Below are 24,084 nucleotides of genomic sequence, written 5' to 3'. Positions count from 1 at the left end.
TGAAAGAAGATTCTTCCAAAAAGATATTGGGATGAGTCATAGATGTATATATACAGAGTGGAAAAAAAAACAACAACAACAAAAACAAATAAAAAACACTAATGTAGCAATTCCTCTTTTATACAGTATTTATTACACAATCTCTTGTTCAATGTCGTAAGTTCATGTAACTTGGTGTAAGTGTTGGTCGTTTAGCAGATGAGCATTTTAATTAACTGACTACTTTTATGTTTTCTAAATTCCATAGAATCATCATAGAATCATAGAATATCCTGAGTTGGAAGGGACCCTTAAGGATCATCAAGTCCAACTCTTGACACCGCACAGGTCTACCCAAAAGTTCAGACCATGTGACTAAGTGCACAGTCCAATCTCTTCTTAAATTCAGACAGGCTCGGTGCAGTGACAACTTCCCTGGGGAGCCTGTTCCAGTGTGCAACCACCCTCTCTGTGAAGAACCCCCTTCTGATGTCAAGCCTAAATTTCCCCTGCCTCAGCTTAACCCCGTTCCCGTGGGTCCTGTCACTGGTGTTAATGGAGAAAAGGTCTCCTGCCTCTCGACACCCCCTTACGAGGAAGTTGTAGACTGTGATGAGGTCTCCTCTCAGCCTCCTCTTCTCCAGGCTGAACAGGCCCAGTGACCTCAGCCGTTCTTCGTACGTCTTCCCCTCTAGGCCTATCACCATCTTCGTAGCCCTCCTCTGGACACTCTCCAACAGTTTCATGTCCTTTTTATACCATTTCCAGGTGGTGTTAATTTGTTAGTTTAAAAGCAGTTTACTGTGTATAGCTCTACTTCAAAACAACTTGTACATTTGTCCAAATTATAATAATCTCAGTAACTGATGGATCCTTTGACTGTTGAAAGGAATTTCAGATAACGTTTCATATTCCCTTCTCCTTGGCAATGTGTCATTTCTTTTCAGGTGCTTTACTTAGTGAAATAAAAAGCCTTAATTTTAAAAAGGTGGGTTTGCAGATCTCCAGAGGAAAATATCAAGCAGTCAGCATTAGACTCTGTCTAAGAGAAAGACCACAGTTCCCTTTCAGCTGTGATCCCACAGATTGCAAAGTGATGAGTCTTTGGCTTGAAACTGGAATCAACCACTCTTGAACCAAGTATATAGCAGATTATTTATTCTAAGTACTGGTACTATCTAAACTATATCAAGTGAAAGACTATTCTTTTTTCTAGGAATGGTGTTGTGTAGGTGTTTGAAATTCTACTAATCAAGTGTCCCAGTGAAAAATGGAGGCAAACTGACTTAATGCTTAATCCACAGTGAAATGACTTTTTTCTCCTCCTATATTTGTAAATGCATGGCCAAAATGCAAAGCCAAAATAATTTTAGAGCTTTTTACACAGAAATCAGTCTATGCGTCTTGGTATTGAGAATCATTGAATACATTTCAGCAGTATTCTTGTCCCAGTTACTTTCATAATTCACTAAATTCATGAAATATTATGTTGTTGAATATTTTGTGTTTTCCAAAGAATGTATTCTGTCCTTGGAAAGTGATAAGCATTCTGTAGTCTCCTTCATATTTAGTAAGGTCCAGGATAAAAATGTTCTAAATGTTCTTGTTTAATGTGGGAGGACTATACCACAAGCTAAATTAATGGAGCTTGATATCAACACTTTTGACTTGCACTTACATCCAGATAGGAAGATTTGTCCTTTTTTTCACAGCACACAAGACTGGTACATTGGTTGTGTCATAATTGCATTCTGGAAGGTGCTAACACCTTTCTTTGAATCTTTTTGTACATGTTTCAGGAAGTGAATGCTACAACTAACCCAGTCATTTGCGTGTTGCAGCCCTACATTCTTTATATCCAAGCTTGATATTGCACAGCCTTATATAGCATTTCTACACTGAGGATATAGGAAATGTAGTTCCTGCAGTAATAGCCTATAAGGGTGAGACACACCTACCTAGTGCATTCTCAACTCATAAATACGGTGGCATGGTTTGAGAGGAGAAAGTGTGTATGTGGTAGACTTTCTATTCAGATTTCTTTTTTTCAGTGGCTTTTCCTACCTTTTTTTTTTCACTAGATTCTTTTGTTCAGAAAGTCTTTTAGCATAGGCCACTTTGAAACCTTGTAGATAAATGCAAACCTTCTCAGGATCTGTAGGCTATAGATATAGCCATTGTTTTGAGTACAGTGGGATGCATTTCCTAAATTCTTTATCTGCACGTGAAGGAACCCTACTGTAGCTGGAATTTGGAAACTGCTTCCTGAAGAGGAGGCCAGGACAGTGACGATTAGAGGGAGAGATACAGAGACATGACATTCACTCATCTCTAAGTGAATATCTAAGCCTATAAGTAAATGCCTAGCTTTTTTCAGCTTGGCATAACCAGCGTCTATGGATGTTTCAGCTGGCATTTAGTATATAGAGGGGTACACATTGAATAAATTGTCTTTAAAATATAAATCTGATGCACTGATTTTGTACTGATTTCAAGGTACAGTAACAAAAGATGGGTATCTGTTTCTTTAGCATTGGAATAATTCCTTTTTCTTCTTCTCTATCTATTTTCTTTCAAGATTATTTTCATAGATTTTATTTCCTGCATTTATGCTGTTACTTTTTATCTGCTGCTTAATTTTTTACATCTGTCAGTTTGATAGTTTTCATTCATTTGTCTCCTTACTGTTGCTGACAGAAGACCTTAACTTTGGAACAGAGCTGAATGATCAGCTTACAGGCTGGTTACTGACACTAGCGTCTGACTTTTCTTTCCTCTGTTTCCTCTAACATTAGTTCCAGAATGTCATTGTTTTGCTTTAGATGTCACAGAGTGCCTGTCTCTCTTCTTCTTCCTTCGTTTTTTTTCCCCTTTTGTTTCCAAAATCCAATTCCAGATCCAAATGTCATTGCATTAGAGGAGCACTAAAAAAATAATAATAAAAAAAGATAAAAATAAATAAATTCAGGGCATTATGAGAAAATAACAATAAAACAAAAATAAATGTAGTGAAATGTCTTAGCTATATTGTGGATATATAATGCTACATTACATAGCATTGTAATTACTGCTATGAGTTTTTCAGTTTTGTGCATTCATTAAATCCATGTCAGACCTTATTAACAGAATGCAAGAATTTGGTTGTGCACATCATTTGTGCATTCTAATCTAAACTGTTTCTGTAAGGTGAAAAATTTTCATTTCACAACCTCTACTCCAATATTTGACAGCTTCATTTTTCAGGAAAATGTTTTCTGTGAATACCCATCAGTTAGGGCAGAGTTCCAGCTAAATTGCATCATGAGCTCATTAACTCCCATCTAATCATACAGTCATGGCTGATTAATCACTTCTTCTGGTGCCTTGTTTTAATAAAACTATTTTTCCATGCCACTGACCAGCAAACTGCTGTCTAATTTAATATCTGGGATAGTCTTTGCTGAAGGGAGCAGAATACAACCCTCTTCCACAGATCCAAAGGGTATTGTGTGAAGCAATCGTCACATGCAAGTGTCTTGCATCCGTAATTCTTTTTTTTTTTTTGTTTTGTTTTGTTTTGTTTTTTGGTGTGTTCCTAAGGAACAGGGAAAACCTGTGTTTCCTCACAGAGCTGAATAGGTTTCCTGTGTTGCAGAAAGGGACAGGAGGCATTGTGGTTCACGAGTATAACTTTAGCTGGTGGATTTTTGAAAACAGATCATCCATCTCCAACTGTGGAGCTCTGAGTTCATTACTTTGTATTAGTAATCAACAAGATAACACAAAGCGCTGGCAGCTTTTCACTTTCTCAACTGTGTGTGTGTAAATCCATCCCATTTCCGTGCCAATGGAAAAAGGGTAACACTCTTTTTCTCTTAATAAGTGTTAATTAATGAATAAGTCAAGTTCTCAAGGTATGTCCTTAAAAATGCTGAAGATTGGGAGTTAAATGCACTCGTGACAATTTAACCTCTCTGTTTCACAGTTCAGTAGCCTACTTAATGCAGTATCTGAAAGCTGTCAGCAGTTGTTGTGTTGTTGGATATGACGGGCTAAAAAGGTTTTAAGGTTTGGTAGGAGACCCTCCTGTCCTTATCTAGAAGGAGTCAGAAGTGAGCTCTTTTTGGCTCTTTTCATTTCCTAGTACTGACTAGAATGTTTTCTCTTTTGACATATTATAGGTGCAGTGAGACAATAATTATTTTTTGATCAAAGTTTTGAGCAAAATATGTGAATTATGTCTTATTATTTCTATAGTTTGATTGTTTTTATTAGGTTAATGGTTGTCTACAAGTACCAGGCATAACTCACTGGAGTTACAAAACTCTGCAACAGTGATTTTCTTCAGAAATTCTTTGAATAAGTCCTCCACAGTCAGTGGAGGAGAGATGGAGCTGTTATGCTAACCAATGTTAGCATGTCCTTATTGCAAGATTTGCCCTTTTAAACTTTGAAATTGCATAACGTAAATGTTTCTTACTGCAAAGAAAGAAGAAAAAGAAGAGACACAAAGGAGAGAAAGAAAGAAGTGGAGATTTCACGCTTCATTTCATGCAGTGTGAGCCTTTGTGTCATGCAGATGGACAAATAAGCTACAACTAGAAAGCTCTGTGACAAGAAGATGTAATTTAGAGGTTTATTCTACATAAAATTCTGATTTTTCTCAGATATTTTAGCAATGCTGCAGTACTAACAGGAGTACAGGAAATACAAAAAAAAAAAAAGTTGCAGATAAAGCAAATACTGTCATTTTCTCCTCAGTGCACCTTATTTAGGATCAGACGTGATTGTTAGCAGGCCATTTCAAGTAAGGCACAAAAGGAATAAGACTTGGCTTTGATCAGCTACACTTTGATCAAGTGTAAGTACTGGAAAAAATCAAGGAGTGCAGGCACAGTATTTTTGCATTATGGATATCCTTGGGGGAAGGCAATGATAGGAATGAAATCATTATCTATTTCATATCACAGAACTGTGACAAGTAAATATTTCCAGCCTGATACATATATTCTTCTTTTGAGTGTGCTGTATTTGGAATGAGGATTTATGCCATAAAGGCAAACATTTTGTCATCCCAGAAAAGTTTTCTGGTTTGGAGGTATATGGCAGGCCTTCTTCTGGTGTTACTATAACCATGTGCTCATCTCTAATGTGCTCAAGGTTTTATTTCCAGGATGATGGTCAGTAGAAAGAGACTTTGTGAGAAAGAGAAATTAATTTCTCTCTTCACAGTTAACTTTCTGATAAAGGCTGCATACAGAGAAGGACCTAAACCAAACAGACACACAAGTACAGCTTTTTAAGAGTCTTGTAGACAAATACCTATAATCCTGGACTGGAAGAGAAGACGCATCATCAGTTACCTTGTTGAATATTAAATTCAGGAAATAAAGATGGGCCCTGGAAATAGTTAAGTGTTGTAACATAAACAAAGACCATTTCAATTTGAAATCTATGTAGTTCAATTCCAGTTATTCCCACCTTACTTAGAATTAGACAGAGGTTTTGCTACAAGTTCTGTTTCTACAGCTGAGAAACGAAATGGAAAAAAACAAAAACCACAAACCACAAAACCAACCAAACACCAAAGCATATTTTTCTCATAAGACTTTCCTGTTTCTGCTCAGAAAAAATAGTATAAGCATAGAAGATACAACATGCACTAGCTGGAATGCATTGCTTCACCGAGATTTCAGGTCTCAGTCCCATCTCTGGATCATGACAATGTATCTGTTACAGTTGTCATAAATAACTGTAGATACTCTGATTAGCTCTACTCAGCTAAGATTCTCCCTTATGGTGTGGAACAAAGGTTCTTAATGTTTTTGTGTGCTGCTCAGGTAGATGAAATAAAAGAGAATATAGAAGCCAGAATTACAAATAGTAGGCTGTTCTGCACAGCTTTTTTTTTTTTTTTTTTTTTTTTTTTTTTTTCTCTCCATCTTGTTTATGGCTTCTTATGACGGTAGAAAAGAGAGGGAAAAGAACTACATTTCTTCTGTTTTAACTGGCTTGTATGTCTTGTTAGTGTAACAAGTGTATCTACAACTCACAGTTAAAAAGTTATCAGAAAACCAGTCCTCAGTTTGGATTAAATGAATTTAACATGTATTCTTGTCTGGAATACTTGGAGCTCTTACATAGTTCTGAAGATAAGTCAGAAAATGCAGATCACTCTCCAAAGTTTCTGGATTAGCATTACAGCCAAAGGTTAAATCATGGCTATGTGTTCTTCATGGAGGGCTTCTTTGTGCAGTAACATGAAATTTTATGGGAAGTATTAAGATGATAGTATTGTACTCACACCTAGTTCAAGAAGATAAATTATTTTGTAATTCTAAATGCTGCTTTTGATGTTATGTTTGAATACTAGAATACATTTTTTCTCCTTATAGCACTATCTGTACTATGGTATGGGTCCCATACCATTTCAGTAATCATGAAACACTATTGTCTGGTGTGAAGTGTGGTATTTGAATAGAATATGGTAGCTTTCTGTAAAATGATTAATTATAGCAATATGAGTTGCACACAGTCACTAAGTAAATTCTAGAGACTTATATCTTTCAGTCCTGGTAACTCTGATGTTCTCATAGCAGGATAATAATTTTCTGTATTCAGAACTGTCAGATGGCAATGAATCCTCTAAATTTTGCTATCTAATCTTAGCCAGTATATTTTTTATTTTTTATTGTTGATACTTCCTTTTAAGATGGATATAAAAAATCAGGTTGAGTATATACATTTTATCAATACTTGACAAATTGAATCTTGACTCTTGAAGCTACTTGGTATTCATTACAATGAATAGTCAGTTCAGCATTTGTAAGGCAATTGGTTGTACAAGTGGTAATGCACATTGAGCTTTGAGTGGATTCTTTCTGAAATCAATTGTGGCTGCCCTGTTCATTTAAATTTTGGGACGGTTAGAGAACTTGTCAAGGCAAGACAATAAAACATGAATTAATGCAGGTCTTTTTAGGATTGTCACACAGTCAAATTGTTTGTGATATTATGTTCTTAGTGCATGTGGAATTTGAACAAAAGGTCAGAGCTAATAAATGAGGTACATCAATCTAACTTGGCTACTTCTTGTTCATTTTTTAAGCCATCATAGTTGTATTGTCTGCATTATGCTTTAGACCATTGCCTGCTTTTCTAACTTATAGATACCTTATATCTTTTTTATTGCATCAATTTTAACTCACCAGGTGTTTTTTAGAAGGTATCCGCAGCTGAAGTTGATAATAAAGCTCACATAATTTCTATTATAAATAGAAATATTTATATATTTCTCACAGTCTAAATCTCAGAAGAGAGATAGCAATTGTCAAGTTAACAAATGCTGATACGTTTATCATGTTAATTATTGTGATAATTAGCTGGCAGGTCACATGGTATTCTCTAAATGTTGTGTGCTAGCAGAACCTAACAATATATAAATATTTTTGACTATATGAAATATAAATCTCAATTTTAATTGAAATACTTATTGAAAAGGGAGGAAATTTACTTCAAAAACATTTTTTTTTTTTAATGGGTGATAACCCAATAAGTTGCTTTGAATTACAATAATTTCAGAAGTAAGCTGGAATCTAATTACTAATGGTTTTCAAAATTGCTCATAGTTTGTACTAAGCTACCTTCTTAAATTATTGCTAAATTTGTATACGGCATCTTCTAAGAAAAGGTCAGTGTGTACCTGCAGTAAAAACTCAGAACGCTTGATATGCTACAGTGTTTTCTATGCTAAATCTAGAGACCAATCTACTTCAGATGTGCCAGCTAAGTTTTTAATAGTTAGTGCCATAATAACCTTCTTAGTAGCTGAATTGTTCTAGTTCTGTTTATTCTGGCTGAGACTGTAGGATGGTGCAAAGATTTTTAGAGAGAGTAATTTAAAATCAATTTCCTTAATGAGCAGTTTCCTTAATGAGCCTTAAGACAGTTTTATTAACACAAAATCTTAAGCTTTCAGAGTGATTCTCTATCATTCCCCATAGGAAAAATGAATGACATTTTGATGTCTTGTTCCCTGTTCTTGTGCAAGGTATTTTCTAATGCTGCAGGCTGTGTAGGGTCCGGGTTTGACAGCTGTCCCCTAATTTTAGATTTCATACTTCCAGCATTCATTACACTGACAAATCTTGGGCAGCTACCACTAAATCTTTTAGAAAGAAAAATATTCACCTAGGGCAGAGCTTTACTCAAAAGAAAATGGATAAATGTTTTGTGTGAAACTGTGTCCTGTATTTTCGACCAGTTGGTACAGAATACGATGTGCAGTTAATTCAGCATCAGTCTTCGTTTGCTGTCTATTGTCTGATATTTAGATGGATGTTTTGAACTTCCAGAATTTGAAGAGATTTCCATAAAATAAAGAGGAAAAAGTGAGGTATTGACATTTTAAAGAGGGAATGCCAGAAGATTAGCTTCTACTCATATATTTTCTTTCATGTTGGATACATTTCTGAAAAAGTGAAATGTTAAATTCAAAATAAACTTTGATATGCTATATTTAAAGAAAGAGATTTACTGATTTCTTGCTTTTTCTTTCTACAGCTAGTTGATGTGGAAAAATGGGTATGTGATTCTGTCTTTTATTCGCTTGATCCCAAATGTTTCATGTTGCCACTGAGTCTAATCTGTCTGTTTTGATACCCTGTGTGGTCATGAATGTTCAACTTGCTTGGCTCAAAAAAGGAGGCAAATACATGGCCTTGTAGGATCTGGTCGCTCCTGAATTTCAATACCAAATTTCATGCTACCACAAGGATTTTTATCTCTTTTAATTTGATCTTTGAATTGTGCAGTGCACACTTATGATTCTTGCCTCTCAGTTTTGAGCCTTGCTGTCTAGTGTTATTACTCCATTCTGTAACCCACCTTGTCTTTTCCAGTATAGACAATGTAATCCTAAAATGCATGACAATAAGATAATTAATACTGATAAATAACGTGTAATGCTCTATCTAGTTGCAACAAATATATATATTAAATCTTTAAAGATGGAGAAGAGCTGCTATAGAATAAAAAAGTCATTCATAGATCTTAGCAAGTAAAGTCAAAGCACAGTTCTCTGCTAGATGTTTTGCCAAGACATTTCCTATCGTGTCTGTGTATACCATGCATATTCGTGTGGGCATCTGATATGACTTCCCCATATCAGACATGTTTGCATATGTCTTTTTCCAACATAATCTGTAACATCAGCATATGTATGAGTTAGTAGTCTTAAAGGTGTGTGTAGAATTGTTTGTTCACATTAAAAAAAAAAAAAAAAAAAAAAAAAGCCTCTCTGAAAGCTTGGACCATTAAAGACCTCTGCCATTTCTTAGTATCTAGTTTGCACTGCACGTGACCAGAAACCATTCAGACATCGTTTGGAGTATGGCCAATGAAAATGCTAGAATGCTAGTCTCGATTTATTTCAGCTAGACTTTATAGAACTTGAATTTGTGATTATTACATGTTTATAGTGGTGACTCAAGTTAGAGCTTGCTTGAGACTTCTATAGGTAAGTATATTTTTTAAAAGATGGCTTAGGCTTTTCAGCACACTTTCTTCTCAGATATCCCTAGTTATCTATATTAGGACTATATATATGTGAGATAAATACATATAATACAAAAATTCTTATAATACTTATAAACTAGGAACTGTTGTGTTAATTTCAGTTCATTGGGTCAGTATGATGGCATTATCTGTGTCCTGTGAATCCCATATTATTGAAAAAAAAAATATGAATTTATTTGGAATGTTTTTTAAACTATAGTGATGGTCAGGTTATCTTCTCATGTTGTCCAACCTTTTAATTACAAGTAAGAGAGCTTGGTTCTAAATCTTTGGAGTCTGTGGGTCTTATTAACAATTTTGCTGTAGAGGGAAAAACAGCAATAATAAGGAAGTTGAGTATTATACAGGCACCTGGCTGCATACTCCATGAAGTGTGAAAAAATGTGAGCCAGGAATTTACTGGTTACACTCTTACATAGCTTCTTTTTTAACTGAAGTATTCAAAGAGTATGTACTTGGAAAATAAAATGTTACTTGCATAAACAACAGGTCGGATCTGCTGCCCCACCCCCTCCCTTCCCCTGCGAATTTTTAACATCACAATCTTATGTTTTGGAAAGGCTGCTTCACAGAAGTGGGTCCTTATACCAAATGGAATGTTTTCCATGACAGCAGAGCTAAATGCTTCTCTGTGACTTTAATGAGCTAAAGACTCTTAGTAGACCAATTAAGTAATCCAGGCAGATTCCTATGTGATGGGGCTGAACTGGGTGCTGGCATTACCTCAAATATGAAATTCTTCCACCTCAGGTGAACCCTCGTTTTTTCTGTAAGACAGCTCTTAGCCCTCTTTGTAATTCTAGAGGGTTCCCAGCAGCTCATGGTGGATTGCAGATGTAGACACTGAATTAATCCAGAATGCATTACAGGGACATGCAAAACTGAAAGGTGCATTTTAAAAGCAGTCATTAGACTGCATCTGAAAGCTTTCTATTGCACAGCTGGTATAATAGCTGATACGTGGTCAATGAGGCCAGGTACCTCATTTTAATACATGTATCCCTCCATAAGTCATCTTTCATTGTAGAATACACAAGGTTAATGCAAGTCTGTTTACTTATGTCTACATATGTGTGGACACCTTGAAGCCCAAGCTTGGGGCCAAAGTTATACAAACTTCATGCCAAATTAATGATCAAATTTATAACTGAACTTGCTGCAAGCAGTTTCACACAGTTCAAAGAAAAAGGTAAACTCATTCACTTCTGAGTTGTTACAACCTGTAAAGTCTGCTGGTGAAATTTTTAGAATGAATTACTCCAGTTCTGCTGTACCTCTCTTCAATTACTATGAATCTTCTTGTAATTTTGTCTGCAAACCTTTATTATACTGTAAGAAGAAGGGCATTGAAGCTAGGTAAGAACTAAGTGGGCTTGAGATATTCCTTGAACCTTTGGCTTTTTCCTTTTGTATCTTGACAGGTGTGACTGTGAGGACTGCAGGTCTGCTTCATTGCTGAATCAAACAGATTAGTTTCAAATATCCTGCAAAATAAAATCTAATGGAAGTAGGGTTTACATTTTCTGTTCTGCCCCTGTTTCATATTTGAAAATAGTTTTTTCTGCTTTTAGTGAAACTATCAGTGTGGGGATGACACATTTGATCAGAGAGAGTTACAGAATTTAAACTGAAGGTTAGAAGACACTGAATGTATTTCATTTACAGAGGAAACAGCAGTAGTGAAATAAGCTGAATTTGAATAATGCATAGCAAATGGAATACCTTTCATCCTGCCTTTATTTTTTTTCTCTTTTAATATCTTTATGAAATAAGTAAAAGGATTTTAAAATGTCTGTTGCTGTGAATTAGCAACAATTGGTATTAGTTTGAAATGTTTAGAAACTGTCCAGATTTTTAGAGTAGGTGGTGTTTACTTTTAGGGCTTGATTTTTAAAGGAATTTTATTCTCATAAAAGCACCTGAATTTGTTTTGGCTTCAAAAAGAAATGCTTAGCACTGTAACAGAATTCAACATAAGGAATATCAATTTTCTAGGTTTCCAAAACCTGGCTTTTTTTCACATTTGCCTACATACGGTTGGTGAATTATTTTGGCAAAGCTGTGTTAACTATATCATTGTAGGATTTTAAATAAAGAGACAGAGGAACCTCTTCTGGAGGTAATGGTTAATCTTCTTCCTTTTCCCTCAGGTAGTTATTGTATTAGCTGTTTATACCCCCTGGTATAAGGAAATTTCAGTTTCTTTGGAAAAGAAAAACTTGCAGGATAAGAAAACACTCTTTGTGGACACTTTTCAGCATTGTTTCATTGAAAAGAATTCTGGATTGAAAAGAACTAAATATTCTATGATTCTAAGTTCTGGCTTTGAGGACAATGTGGACTGGATAACTATAACAGTAACTTGTAAGTAGCTTTTGACTAGAGGAAGCAAGCTGGGATTCTTGTAGAGTTTTGAGAGAGTCACAAAACAAATCTTCATTGGAAAGAAATAGTTGCTATAACATGTCTTCCGTACCATTTAAAGTAATTCATTGCACATCCGTGCTTTGTAATCATTGTGATCTTCAATCATTAAATTAATTATCTAACAACTCAAAAATATTTTTTATTAAAACTGAATTATTTTACTTAAATACAGTTATCATATTTTTGAAGTAGGAAAATATGCTGATTGTACAAAAATATTTGATCCCCCAGCCTAAATAATTTATATTCTTTTAATACAATAGTAGGATTTCTAGCTGCATATTAGGATTTACTTGGCATTTCTTTTGCAGTCCATATTACAGATCTGAGAATTTCAAGCAGTGTAGTACTGTGAATTGGAGCAAAATGTCTACTTTGTTTACTTGTTTTTCATATTTTTGAATAGGTTTTTGTAAAGATTTGACATTTCTTTGTAAGCACATTTCTACAAGAATAGTATGAAAGGTATACTCCAGATATACTGTGAATTGAGGCTTTCAAAACTAGTCTCAGCAGCTTTTCTTTCAAAAATTCAGGATTAAATATTATTGCTCTTTTGCTCTTTTCGTGTAGCCAGAGAGCCCAAGAATGAAGGTGAAATTAAGATAAGTTAGAAGTGCTAACCATAAGTCCTCTAAAGAGCCAAATCATACAAGAGCCCCCAACAACTGTAAATATTTGCATTAACATCACATCCTTAGTGCCCTTGAATAAGCCTTCAATAGCTTTTTATTTATTTGTTTATATTAGAGTGAGAATGGTTAGGATGATGGATAGAATGATGGATGCTACATGCCTAAAAATCTAATTGTCTAATATAAAATCTTGCAAAGGCATAAGTATCAGAATCTTTTTCAATATGATCTCTTTTTTTTTTTTTTTTTTTTTTAAGTCATGGTCCAAGTCATGGAGGTAATTCTGCTGCTGAATGCTGAGAGTTTAATTCCTTTGCAGAGATGGTATTTGTGTGATGCTAAGCATTCACACAGGCATTTGACTCCAAAACATCAAATAGTATATGCAGCTGAAGACATAAAATCAGTTGAATATGATTATACAGTTTTCAATTGCATTTAATTATCAATCCTACCTCTCAGGATAACTTTTGAGAAGAGAAGATTTTCATGTCAGTGAAACAGGCACACGTAAAACTCACAACACTTTCTGCTTTCTTGAACAAGTGAATTCTAGAGGTGAAATGCTGTCTTTGGTACTTTCATCAGACTTCCATTGATTTCAGTAGGATGGGATTTCACACAGAGACTTTTATTTGTAGCCCAGAAATACACCAGAAGTCCTATTATTACATTGCTTCTTGGCTTCTAAATGCTCAGTAGAGAACCTCCAGTGGATTCTTGAATTTCAGTGTTTGATACAGTGTAGGTGTTCTGTACTTAGTTCAGAACTGGTCATCTCTTTAGACATTGAAATTGCTTTAGGCATTCTCAGCACAGACAATGTAGGATTAGCAAGTTATTTTGACTCATAGCTGTAGCAAGGAAGAGAATCAGAAGCTTCTCCTGTGTAGTTGGTCCCATCTTAAAGAAAATGCCAGTTTAATAAAGCAGATGAATCATTCTAGAAATGCCTCTCTTCCTTGACTGTAAAGTAAGTCTACGCAACTAGTAGAAATCTGCTTAGCACATATAAATCTCTTCCTTAATAACTCTTAAGACTTAGGATTTTTATAGCATGTCATACTGGATAGTACATACATCTATATCATTTGTAAGGATGTGCAGCAAGTAGAGTTTCATACATAAAGATGACCAAGCTCTGCTGTCAGCTGTGCAGCTCCACAGATGGAGTAGGAGCTTTGTGTATAACTAAAATAATAGATCATGACAATTTGATCTCTTCTTTTACTTTTAGCCAAGTAGTTGAATACTGGGCAACAATCATTTATTGTACTTAGTGACTATATCAGTCTGTATCACCTTAACACTTTGCTATCAATCTTTTTGTGAACAAAGCTTTTCAGGAGTGATGGGTGTTAGAATGACATTAAGAAATTTCATGTTATAGATCTGTCTGTTTAATTTTCAAGTATACATTCTGAATTGCAAATGTTCATCCAGAAATGTATGTGCACAGTTGTTCTGAGGTACAGAGAGCAAGTGTGGAGGAGCAGAAGGTTCTTCCTCTGCACAGCATGAGTTAGAGTAGTGCTTTGTGTAACAGCTTGTTGCACACCTAAAGTGCATATTTTCTGCCTTTTTTGTTTAAGGGGTTATTTTTCCCCCCCAATCTATAAGTTAATGGTTTTGAAAGGGAGCATTCTTCCTTACCTAAGAAGGTATTTGATTTAAAAACATGGGAGAACTGTCTTGTAAAAGGGAGTGACAGGAGTATCTGGAACCCTCTCCGGTATATTTGACTGTAGCCGGGCAGCTGGGACCATCCCAGTTCATGGCGTGTAACTTCTCAAACTCGGCCTGAAGCTTTGCAGGAGCATTCTCTTCACTTTCACAGTGATAATTTGCATTTAATTGTTTGCTGTGAAGAGAAAGCATTCTTACACCAACAGTTAACTTTGAGAGTATTTTTCCCCCTGGTGGTTTTGAGGCAGTAGGTAAATGAGTGGATATGTGTTCAGAGTTCCCTCACCCACTGATATCTTTCAAGGTTTGTGGCTTGGGGGAACTGTTCATGGCACTTTCTGTCTCTTAGATGACATATAAATCATTTTCAAAATTGTTAAGGAATCAGAGTAACTCTAAAAAGCACAACATGAGAGCAGCAAACAGATGAATAGTAGTTTTCTTTTGTTTGTTACGGTTCATTTAATATGTCAACAGAATGAATTGTTAATTTGGGCTTTCAAAAAAATCCAGCATAAGAGCCCGCTGTGTAATTTTAGTAATCGGGAAAGAGATAAACTATTTACATTAATCTGAATTCTAGTTAAGAGGCTATAAACAAATGGTTAAAATAAATTATCAAAAAGAGAACCAGCAGACTCCACAGAGGGACTGTTGGTTAATGTACTTGTCACATGAAAAAGCAGTGTAGTTGTGTAGTTCTCAGAGTACAGTTTCATAGATGAATGGCAGCCAGTAGATCCTGAGGTCTTTGATGGATATAATCTCCTTGATAAACAGAGAACATTTTGGCAAGTGAAATTCAGTATTGATGGATAGAGGAAAGATTATATTAGAATTAATTATGTAATTAACTTTGTATTATTATTATTATTAATGAATTTATGCACACAGAGCACTGTAGGCAGCTGAACAAAGAGTTCTGGTTAGCTTCTGGAGCCACCCAGTAAAAGCAAACAAAATATCGGGACAAGAAGTGGAATACATAATAATGACAAAAAGATCGTACTGCTGATCTATGCACGTATTTTAAGTAAACTCTTTAGGGGAGTGGTAGACAAGGTGCTTGATCCTTAGTTTTGTTCAATTTGTTTCCAAATGTTTAAATACTAAATAGAACTAGAAGACTTTCCAGAAGAGACAAACATTTTGGCATCAGTAGGTTGCACCATATTATTTATGGATTTATTTATAATTTAGAACATCTTGTGCATCTCTGAGAATAGATGCTTCTGTTTTTCTGTGTTTAAAGCATGTATGAAATGAAAGCATCCAGTCTTGCCTGGAGACTATCCAGTTAGACTCTTTTTCATGGCATAGAGATTTGCTGCTGGACTTCAGTCCCTAGCTTCAAAATTTCAGCAATCAAAACATGAACTGATAAGGTCAAAAGAGGAAAGGCTCTAGGCTTGAAGAGAAAATCGGGTCACTGCATGTAACCTAACACAAAACTCTGCTTTTATTCTTAAGCACCTCTATGAAAATTAACCTCAAAATTTCCATAATTCTCTGACATCAGTAATGTGGCACATCAATTTATTTTTTTTTAATTCACTGCATGAAATATTACTAGTGCTTTCATTTTATTAGCTTACTGTGCATTTAGATATGATAAATAAGCACAATATTAGTGTTGTTCTCCAGCACTGCACTTTGAATGCCAGACTTTGTAACTTTCATTGAACTTAGAAACAATCTGCAGAGCAAGTAGTTAAAGATGGTCAGGTATGGCATCTATTTTACCTGTACTGTGTTTTATCTTTAAGCGATAAGTATTTTATGAGCTATATAATTTAAAGTAAAAAATAACTGAGATTATACATAAAAAAATGAAGTCTTGTTCTGAGCAGTTGTTTTGCTTTCTAGCACAAGCTATAATTATGCTAATTGCAATGATAAATGTTCTTTTAAAATATGGTTTGTAGTTCTGTGTATCCCACTCACTATTTTAAGGAAAACAAATCCCATTTTTAAGCACCTGAAAGCAAATATTCATTTCACATTTTCTCTTTTTTTCCCCCTCTGTCATCGCTCTACAGAAATTTATGATGAAGGTAAGCAAGTTAAACATTTAGTATTGTATTTTCTGTGAATTTCTACAAGTTCATTTATTTCCTTATTTTTCTTTATTTTTAACAACAACATCTAACTTGCCTTCACTGAAATAGAACACTGAATTTTTTTTTTTTTTAAATATGGATTTAGAAACCACAGTGGCCTAGGTTGAATTGAGGTTCTGGTTTATTTAGGTCATGATGCACCAAAGGCAGGCACTTGTGTCCGTGGAGACAGGACACTGGGCCAGCACCGGTAATTCTCAGTTCATCCTTGCATTTTCAGCAAGAATGCAGCACTGTCGGGTAAATGTGAAATCTTGAGACAATTAATAAATAGCAGAAGTTCCAGTAGAACACATGGGCATTTTGCAAAGTGGGGACAGCACTCTGCTGCTACTGTAACAGGACTACTTTGTGATGGTGCCTCAGTGGGGGCAAGTGGGCAGCCCTTGGGCTGAGTATCATTGGCACTTCGCTGACTCAGGTCAATGAGCAGGATCTCTGCTTCTCTGTGTCCTTTTGTTTGTTTTCCCTTTTACTAAGACTATGACAAGCTACTGGGAGAACTTCCAAGCATTCTGAATAATTGACATTTGTAATAGTTGGCTGTGATTTAGCCAAGATGTGTTGGTTAGCTACTTTTTACCTTTGCCTTTAATTATCAATGTCTGCTCCCAATTCATCTTCTAAAATGATATGCTTACCAATTTTCATCCCTAGGAGCCTGCAGTTCTGTGGTATGGTCTTGCTTGCTTCATTGTCACGCTCCACCAGGGAGGAATTCAGAGCTAGATAAGCAGTGCTATTTTAAGGGCTGAATTTAATGACGTCAGAGGAGTTTTCTTAATGTGACTCCTCTGCTGATCCATCTTTTCCTCCCACTTGGCTGTCTGTCTTATTCTTTATCTGTGAGTTTCTTTCTCAAGTGACAAGGATGACTCACATTCCTCGTACAGTAACAGAAAAAGATTTTGCACAGTCCTTAACCTGTGAAAAATGCTTCTCTCCTCCACTTATTTAGCTCTAAAATAGCCAGGCAGATTTTTATTAATTTCTTCCATCTCCTCTGCAGAGGAGGAGGAGGTGGGAAATCTTCACTAGGCTAGGGAGAAATCAATAAATTCTGTCCTCTTGGGCAATTTTTCCCCATATTGCTCTAAATGCTTGAAAATAGGAGTTTGTAATGGCAGAATTACCTCAATCATAAATATAAATGTTTGTTTTACATAGAAGGCTGGAAACAGATGATCAATATTGTTTATTTTTGATTTATTTTCACTGTTATAGCTGCTTCTCATTAATATGAAGTTCCCCATTACTGGGGAAGGGAGATATAAATGTAGTATTGGAAATATTAATCACAAGGTATATCTGAAGTGTTTTTAATTACGTGGCTGTTTATTCTGCCTTCCAACAAGTCAATATTATTGAAACTGGGATCATTTAGCATGGTGCTGGCAGAAATGTTTGTCGTCGTGACCAATTATTCTAATCTTTTTAATACAGGTAGTAAAATATCTCTGTGTTCTTAACTGAGTAAGACGTGCTCATGATTTTTATTAGCCAATTGATTTTTGCAGGTGATATTTATATGAAGTATAGTTACACATTGTACTGTGGCTTTGAAAGCAAGGTATACTTTGGAAACCTATAGCTTAGCTTAGCTCCTTTTTCTGTTCTTTGGCTTGGCGCAACACATAAAATAGGAGGTAAGTGCTAACCATGTTAATAAAAGAGCTGCGGGGTGGACCATGTTAATAAAAGAGCTGCGGGGTGTTTTTGTTTTTGGTTTTGGTTTTGTTTGTTTTGTTTGTCACAGTGGCCATCAATATTGAAGAGCAGGTACCAGCAGAGCTATCAGTTATACTAATCCCCCTACCTGATTTTTTTCAGTACTTAGTGTTCTGTAGTGAATTCCATGAATAAATGTAGCCTGACTAAGTAGTGATTTAAAAGGAAGGTGTAAAGACTAGCATACATATAATATCTCCATAGGTTAAACTTCCTGTTGTTCCACTTTAGAATGCTGTATAGGCTACAGTGAGACAAGGCGAGAGGTTATAGACTGTTTTGAAATTGCCCTTCAATGTTGCCATTATTGGGTATGAGAGAGGCGAAGGAATATATTACCACAATGCTGCATGTCAGTGAATCGATTCACTTTGCATCTTTAAATTCTAAGCGACTATATGCTGTGGGTTTGGTGCCAGCCACTGGAAATGGCAGCCCAAAGAGGATGGTAATTACAGAAGGGTCTCATTACCATTTTAGGTTTTAAAGTAGAGGAATTCAGGGCCTCTGTGCCTGGTTGTTGTTACTTTAGAAAGAAAATTCTCTCAGGCCCTCTGTCTCTGCTCTGAGGTTATTTCACGAGTTCTGTACTGACTCAGACTGTTCCTACACACTCTGAATTCATCACTGCTTAGGGTTTTGTGGACTTTTTGATGAATATTCATCCCACAAAACTGAAGTGCCTGACCTAGAGATACAGATATCCTAATTTTCCAGTGAAACCACAAGCAGAAGTGTAGGTATTGTTTAAGTGTGACTCACACTTTAGGTGGGTCAAATTACTGCCAAAAGTGCTTTTTTCTTTCCACTGACTGTTTAGCTTCCTTAGCCAAATTAATTCCTTAGTCTTTGCATTTTATCATCAAGCAGCTCTTTTATCTATCTGTAAGCTATAACTGAGCACACTGGTATTAAGAGAAGGAGTCTTCCTGTGTTCTCTAGCTCCTTGTTGCCTAGTATTAGAGGGAAGCTATCATAAGTCATCGTGCTGGGCTCAGCATGAAAAATGTTAGACACTGATATAATTGTGGGGAGTAGGAGGTCTCATAGAACACTAATCTGTGGTGGTCTCCAATTCAAGTCAGCTTTGCAGGATTGCTTCTTCACTACTGGTTTCAGATAAAATTTGTGTACAGCAGGTGAAAAAAAATGTATAATAATGGAACGAATATTTTTTACATTATTATGGAAGTATTGTTTTGAGCATCACCCCCTTTACAGAAATGGTTAGAATACCATGTAAACATATGTGTGTAAAACCACATTGAAATGCCTTTAAATCATGAGACATCCCACCTCCTTCCCTTCCATTCCTCCCAGTTCCTTTCACTCTCTTTCCAGTTTCTGTCACCTCATTGATAATTCTACCATGGAAGTTTTCCTTCACGTGAGTAAGGACTCAAAAGCTTGCAAGATAAATTTATTCCACAGCCTTCCAGTGTTGTTCTTTCTATCTTGCATGTTACTATATGGCAGCCTTTAATTTGCTTTAATGTAGGAATCCCCGAAGAATGACTTATAAACAAAGCAAATGTTCCTCATACAAACATACTCAATTTTCTTTCTAGAGAACCACTTCAGGTCAAATACTTGTGTTAGTCTCCTAATTATTATTACAAAGTTTTATCAGCCTCTCGAAAAAGGCTTCAATGTCAACAGCCTTACATCTCTGGACATTGGTAGATTCTGACCAGGAACAGCATAATCCAGGGCCTAACATATATATATATATTTTTTTTTTTCTCAGAATTCATGGTAGATGATTTTTTCAAAGTAATACTTGTGATTGCACTCACATTTACAATTCGGGTTATCTTGCTAATAGATCAAAACACAATTTCAGAATGTAATGACTAGTCATGAGTGAAAAATATGACAGCCCCAAAGTGAGTCCTAAGGAAGAGAAGTGGATGCAGTAGCAAATGAATTTGAAGTAAAGGGAATTTGAGAAGTGGATGCAGGATCATCAGTAAGTCTTATTCTTGGTTTATTTTTTTGGTCTTATTTCTTTTCAACCAATTCCCCAAAGGGTTCAAAGCATGAAATTGTAGGATACTCTGTGTTTACTTCTGTGTGTCTGTTTATGCAATTAAATCTCATGTCTGGATTTAAAGAGAATATTTGTTTCCTCATTGTGTAGTTTTTATAACAGTATAAACATTTGTGTAGAAATAAACTACACAGCTCCATGAATCAGAACACTCTCTTGGTGAATAATAATACTTTCGTACCGATATTTGCAAATGTTTTTATGGAAGTATAGGTGTCTTCTGTTTGACATGCTATTGTCTCTAGCATTTGCTTTTAGTTCTACATAGCCATAATCATTAGAAATGATTAGCTTTTTGCCTCGTCCAAACTTGTCAGGTAGATGTTTAAAAACAAGTCAACAGTATCTTCATTTTAAATTCCAAGTTGATATGTTTGAAGTCATAGTTCCATTATTACATGTTGCAGCTTTAAGATTTTGTTAGCATTTTAAGTTTGTCACAAGAATAAATTCACTGCAAAGTTGATTTCCCAATTGTCTTTGGAAATAAAGTGCACACTTAAGGTTTGTTTCAGAGGCTTGCTCCGTTTTAATGAAGTATAAGTACTCAGTGTTTTAAAATACATTGTTTTACTTCAGGATACATATGAAATAACCGTTATAAGCCATATTTGAAAGTTTCAACCTTATCTTGCAATATTTGCCTTGGAAGATTTTTGAAGAAAAGTAGGGAGCACATTATTTCTTTTACTGTACAACTGCTCTCAGCTGTAATAAAATTTCAGTGCCATGAAAATATTTGTGTAGTATTTTTAGAAACACATTCAGAACAACATTGAGTGGTCCTAAGATCCATCTAGGCCATTTGGACTAATGTTTGTGGAGGCTAGGTCTAGGGCACAGAGGAGATACTAGGGTAAGGAAATGTAATTTACCACTACTGTCAGTTATATGGATTGCATTTTTAAGGATTTACTACTGATATTTTGTAGCTTATTGTTTCAATTGATCTATTTTAGTTTTATTTTTAACCCCATCAAAACTATAGTTGCTTACAATCTAGTACTGTTATTTTCCCTATAGCATGTGCCATTCTGTTGCTATAGGATCATCATGAAAAGAGATCTGGCAGGCAGGAAAAGCTACTACATCGTTCTTAAAAACTCACTGTGTTACTGTGTATGATTGTCTAGAAAGTGTACTTAAATTCTTGTTCAGTTGTGACACATTCACTACTGGTGGTATGTTAAAATTGCTTTCCTGGGTGACTAGAATTGTCTGAACTGCTACATCCTAAATGCAGCTGCGGTGGTGATTACTGAAGCATTATAGCATTATAGTTCAAAGTAGTGGCAATGTCATGAAAGCTTTGTCTGCACATGCACAAAACACTGAAATAACTATCCTGTTGAAGTACGTGCTTTCATATTTTTGTCTTTCACTGATATAACCCTAAATCTCATAGCTTTTTTTTTTTTTTTTTTTCCTTCACGTTTTGGGATTGTGTACACCTGTGGAGAAAGGTCAACAAAGAAAAAAAATAGCAGTGGTTTGAAGTCATGTGCTCACTGATCTAATAAATCTGTTACCTAGTGGAAATAAGGCTCATCTCTTGAAAAGAATGGAAAGGGAATGGCTATTTGACTCAAAATCTCCTTGGATGCCAAAAGTATTCACTAGTCATTAAGAGTTCTCAACACAAGTGAGATTACCAGAAGCACAAATGGCTCCAAAACACTTGTTCAGTGTCACGCTGAGTAATTTCCTGCAGCCTCTTATGTATGGCTCCATGCAGGAATAGGCACGATGACACAAGTTTGACTGTGAGAATTAACCTAACTGAAATACCTGTTTTAATTTTGGTGATTATATGTCTGTACCTGTGATAGCTGTGTATATACAAAATTTCACAGATCTAAAGGTTTTGTTGGATATGTATAGGATATGTACAACATCTTATAACAGGATTGGTACACACATTAAAATACATGAATTTTTGTTCAAACCAATTATAAACGTCATGTGATGGTGCTTCCACCATTTTCACATTTTGCTAGATAGCTTGTATGTTGTGATTTTGAAGTTCCTTCTGGCATTTTTAGCTTAGGTGTATTAGGAAGAGAAAACAAGGAAAATAATTATTTCATTTTTAAATTTTTGTTTCAAGATAGCACTCTTTACAACATATTAAAATAATTTAATCAACTCAGTTCTTTGTAGTCTGTTCTTATTCCCATCTTTAACAGTGTGTTGAACTTGAAAGCTGTTTAAAAATTTTGTATACTGATCTCTTCAGCTTCAATTGCTTGTTGTTGTATTCCAAATTACCTTTGCTTCAGCAATAGCATCTAAATAATGAGATGACTCCAAATTAATCTTGCATTTCAGCTGCAGAAATACTACACTGGAGATGGGCGGTGTGAACTGGCCACACAAGCACAGTTCACACAAGCAGTGTGAATTGGCCAAATTCTGCTTTCAATCTCAATTTATTGACTATAGTGTTTACAGCTTCTGAAAGTCTTTCAAGTCCTACTGTAAATCTCAAGTTTCTGGAGGATAAAATATAGAGAACAGCATTGCATTCATATGATTGATAGGCATAGTCTGTCGAACTTCAGTGGATTTATTCTTTGAACTCAAGTATGTTTTCTCCATCCTGGTTTTCTTTGAGGAACTTAAAAAGTTCTTGAGGAACTTTGTCATACTTAAAAATGACTTTGAACATTGGAAATTAAAAACATAAAGGGAATTAGACTCATGATAAATAATGTTGTTGTTAGAAACATACTTAAATTATATTATAATACCATTCATATATTTTTGCAAATATCTGTGCTCATTACAAATTAAATTAGCCACAGTTGTGGCTGTAAACTTAGATTTTCATGAGGAAAATATTACTTGTAGAAAGACCTGATGTTACCAGAAAAAGTGAAGCTGAGAAGGAAAAAAGCAGGGTGGAGTAGGGTAGGTGGGAAGGGAAGAAACACCTCTGAAAAATGAGTTACAATTTATTACTGCAAGAGAAAACTTCCAGAAGTATTCTTTTCTATAATTATTTCGTTCACCCATCGTTTAAGCAAGTATGCCCTTTTTCCTAATCATGTATTATAAATTAGAGAAGGTTATTTTACTGACTACAACATCAGTTGAATTACCATATCTCAGTGCTGTTTTATAGTACAACAAAAATGTTTAGTAGTCTGTGCTTTTAGATGGTGTTTCATAAACATGAAAGAAATTAATCCACAGTTGTAGGTGAAAGTCAAAATATTTGAATGTCTTTTTTTTTTTTTTTTTTTTTTTGTAGAGAGTCGATAAACAGTGTTCACAAAAATATAATTTATTGGCTTTCAGCAAGTCCTGTGTGCAGAGTCTTCTGAAATCTTATTTTTTGAATAATACTAGAAACTTTCTAAAACATTAATGGCAGACTTCATTGAATCATAGAATATCTTGAGATGGAAGAGACCCACAACGATCATCAAGTACCACTCCTAGCAACACACAGGTCCATCTACAAATTAAACCATATGCCTGAGAGTTTTGTCATTCTTCATTCCTGAACATTTCATCTTTCCTGTAGAATTCCCATTGCTTATTTTTATTTTTTATTTTTTATTTTTTATTTCATTTTATTTTTATTCACAGTTTAGACAGAAAATTCTGAATTCTCTGCAAAATTCTGGATAGGAATGGATTATTATGAAAATCAAAGACTCTTCCTGCTGGCAGCTGTGGCCCAACCACTACTGACTACACAGTTGCTGGCATAAAAATAAATGCTGAATATTAAATGATTACAAAATGAGCTCTTAAAAGAAGAAATTGATGTGTGAGTAGGTGTGTAATCTGGAAGGCAGGTTCCAAAATGGAAGACAGTTTTATAGTCCCAGCTTGCTCTTTTAATCTGTCCTGTATTTTTCTCTATTTCATTTATTTCCACTTTCACTCCATGTAG

At 35.2% G+C, this 24,084-nt stretch overlaps 1 protein-coding gene across 4 annotated transcripts in view; it reads left to right on the top strand.

Moving 5' to 3' along the window:
• Nucleotides 1-24,084, top strand: part of RYR2 (ryanodine receptor 2) — a 400,228-nt gene that overhangs the window by 135,516 nt on the left and 240,628 nt on the right. For all 4 annotated transcript variants that reach the window (XM_035320403.1, XM_035320402.1, XM_035320401.1 and 1 more), the window contains 2 exons: nt 8,521-8,541; nt 16,322-16,336. In XM_035320403.1, the coding sequence (XP_035176294.1) occupies nt 8,521-8,541; nt 16,322-16,336 (36 nt within the window). The remainder of the gene's footprint in view (nt 1-8,520; nt 8,542-16,321; nt 16,337-24,084) is intronic.

The sequence above is a fragment of the Oxyura jamaicensis genome, chromosome 3 (genome assembly GCF_011077185.1).
Source record: "Oxyura jamaicensis isolate SHBP4307 breed ruddy duck chromosome 3, BPBGC_Ojam_1.0, whole genome shotgun sequence".
Taxonomy (NCBI): domain Eukaryota; kingdom Metazoa; phylum Chordata; class Aves; order Anseriformes; family Anatidae; genus Oxyura; species Oxyura jamaicensis.
This window is presented reverse-complemented; position numbering and strand designations above follow the sequence as displayed.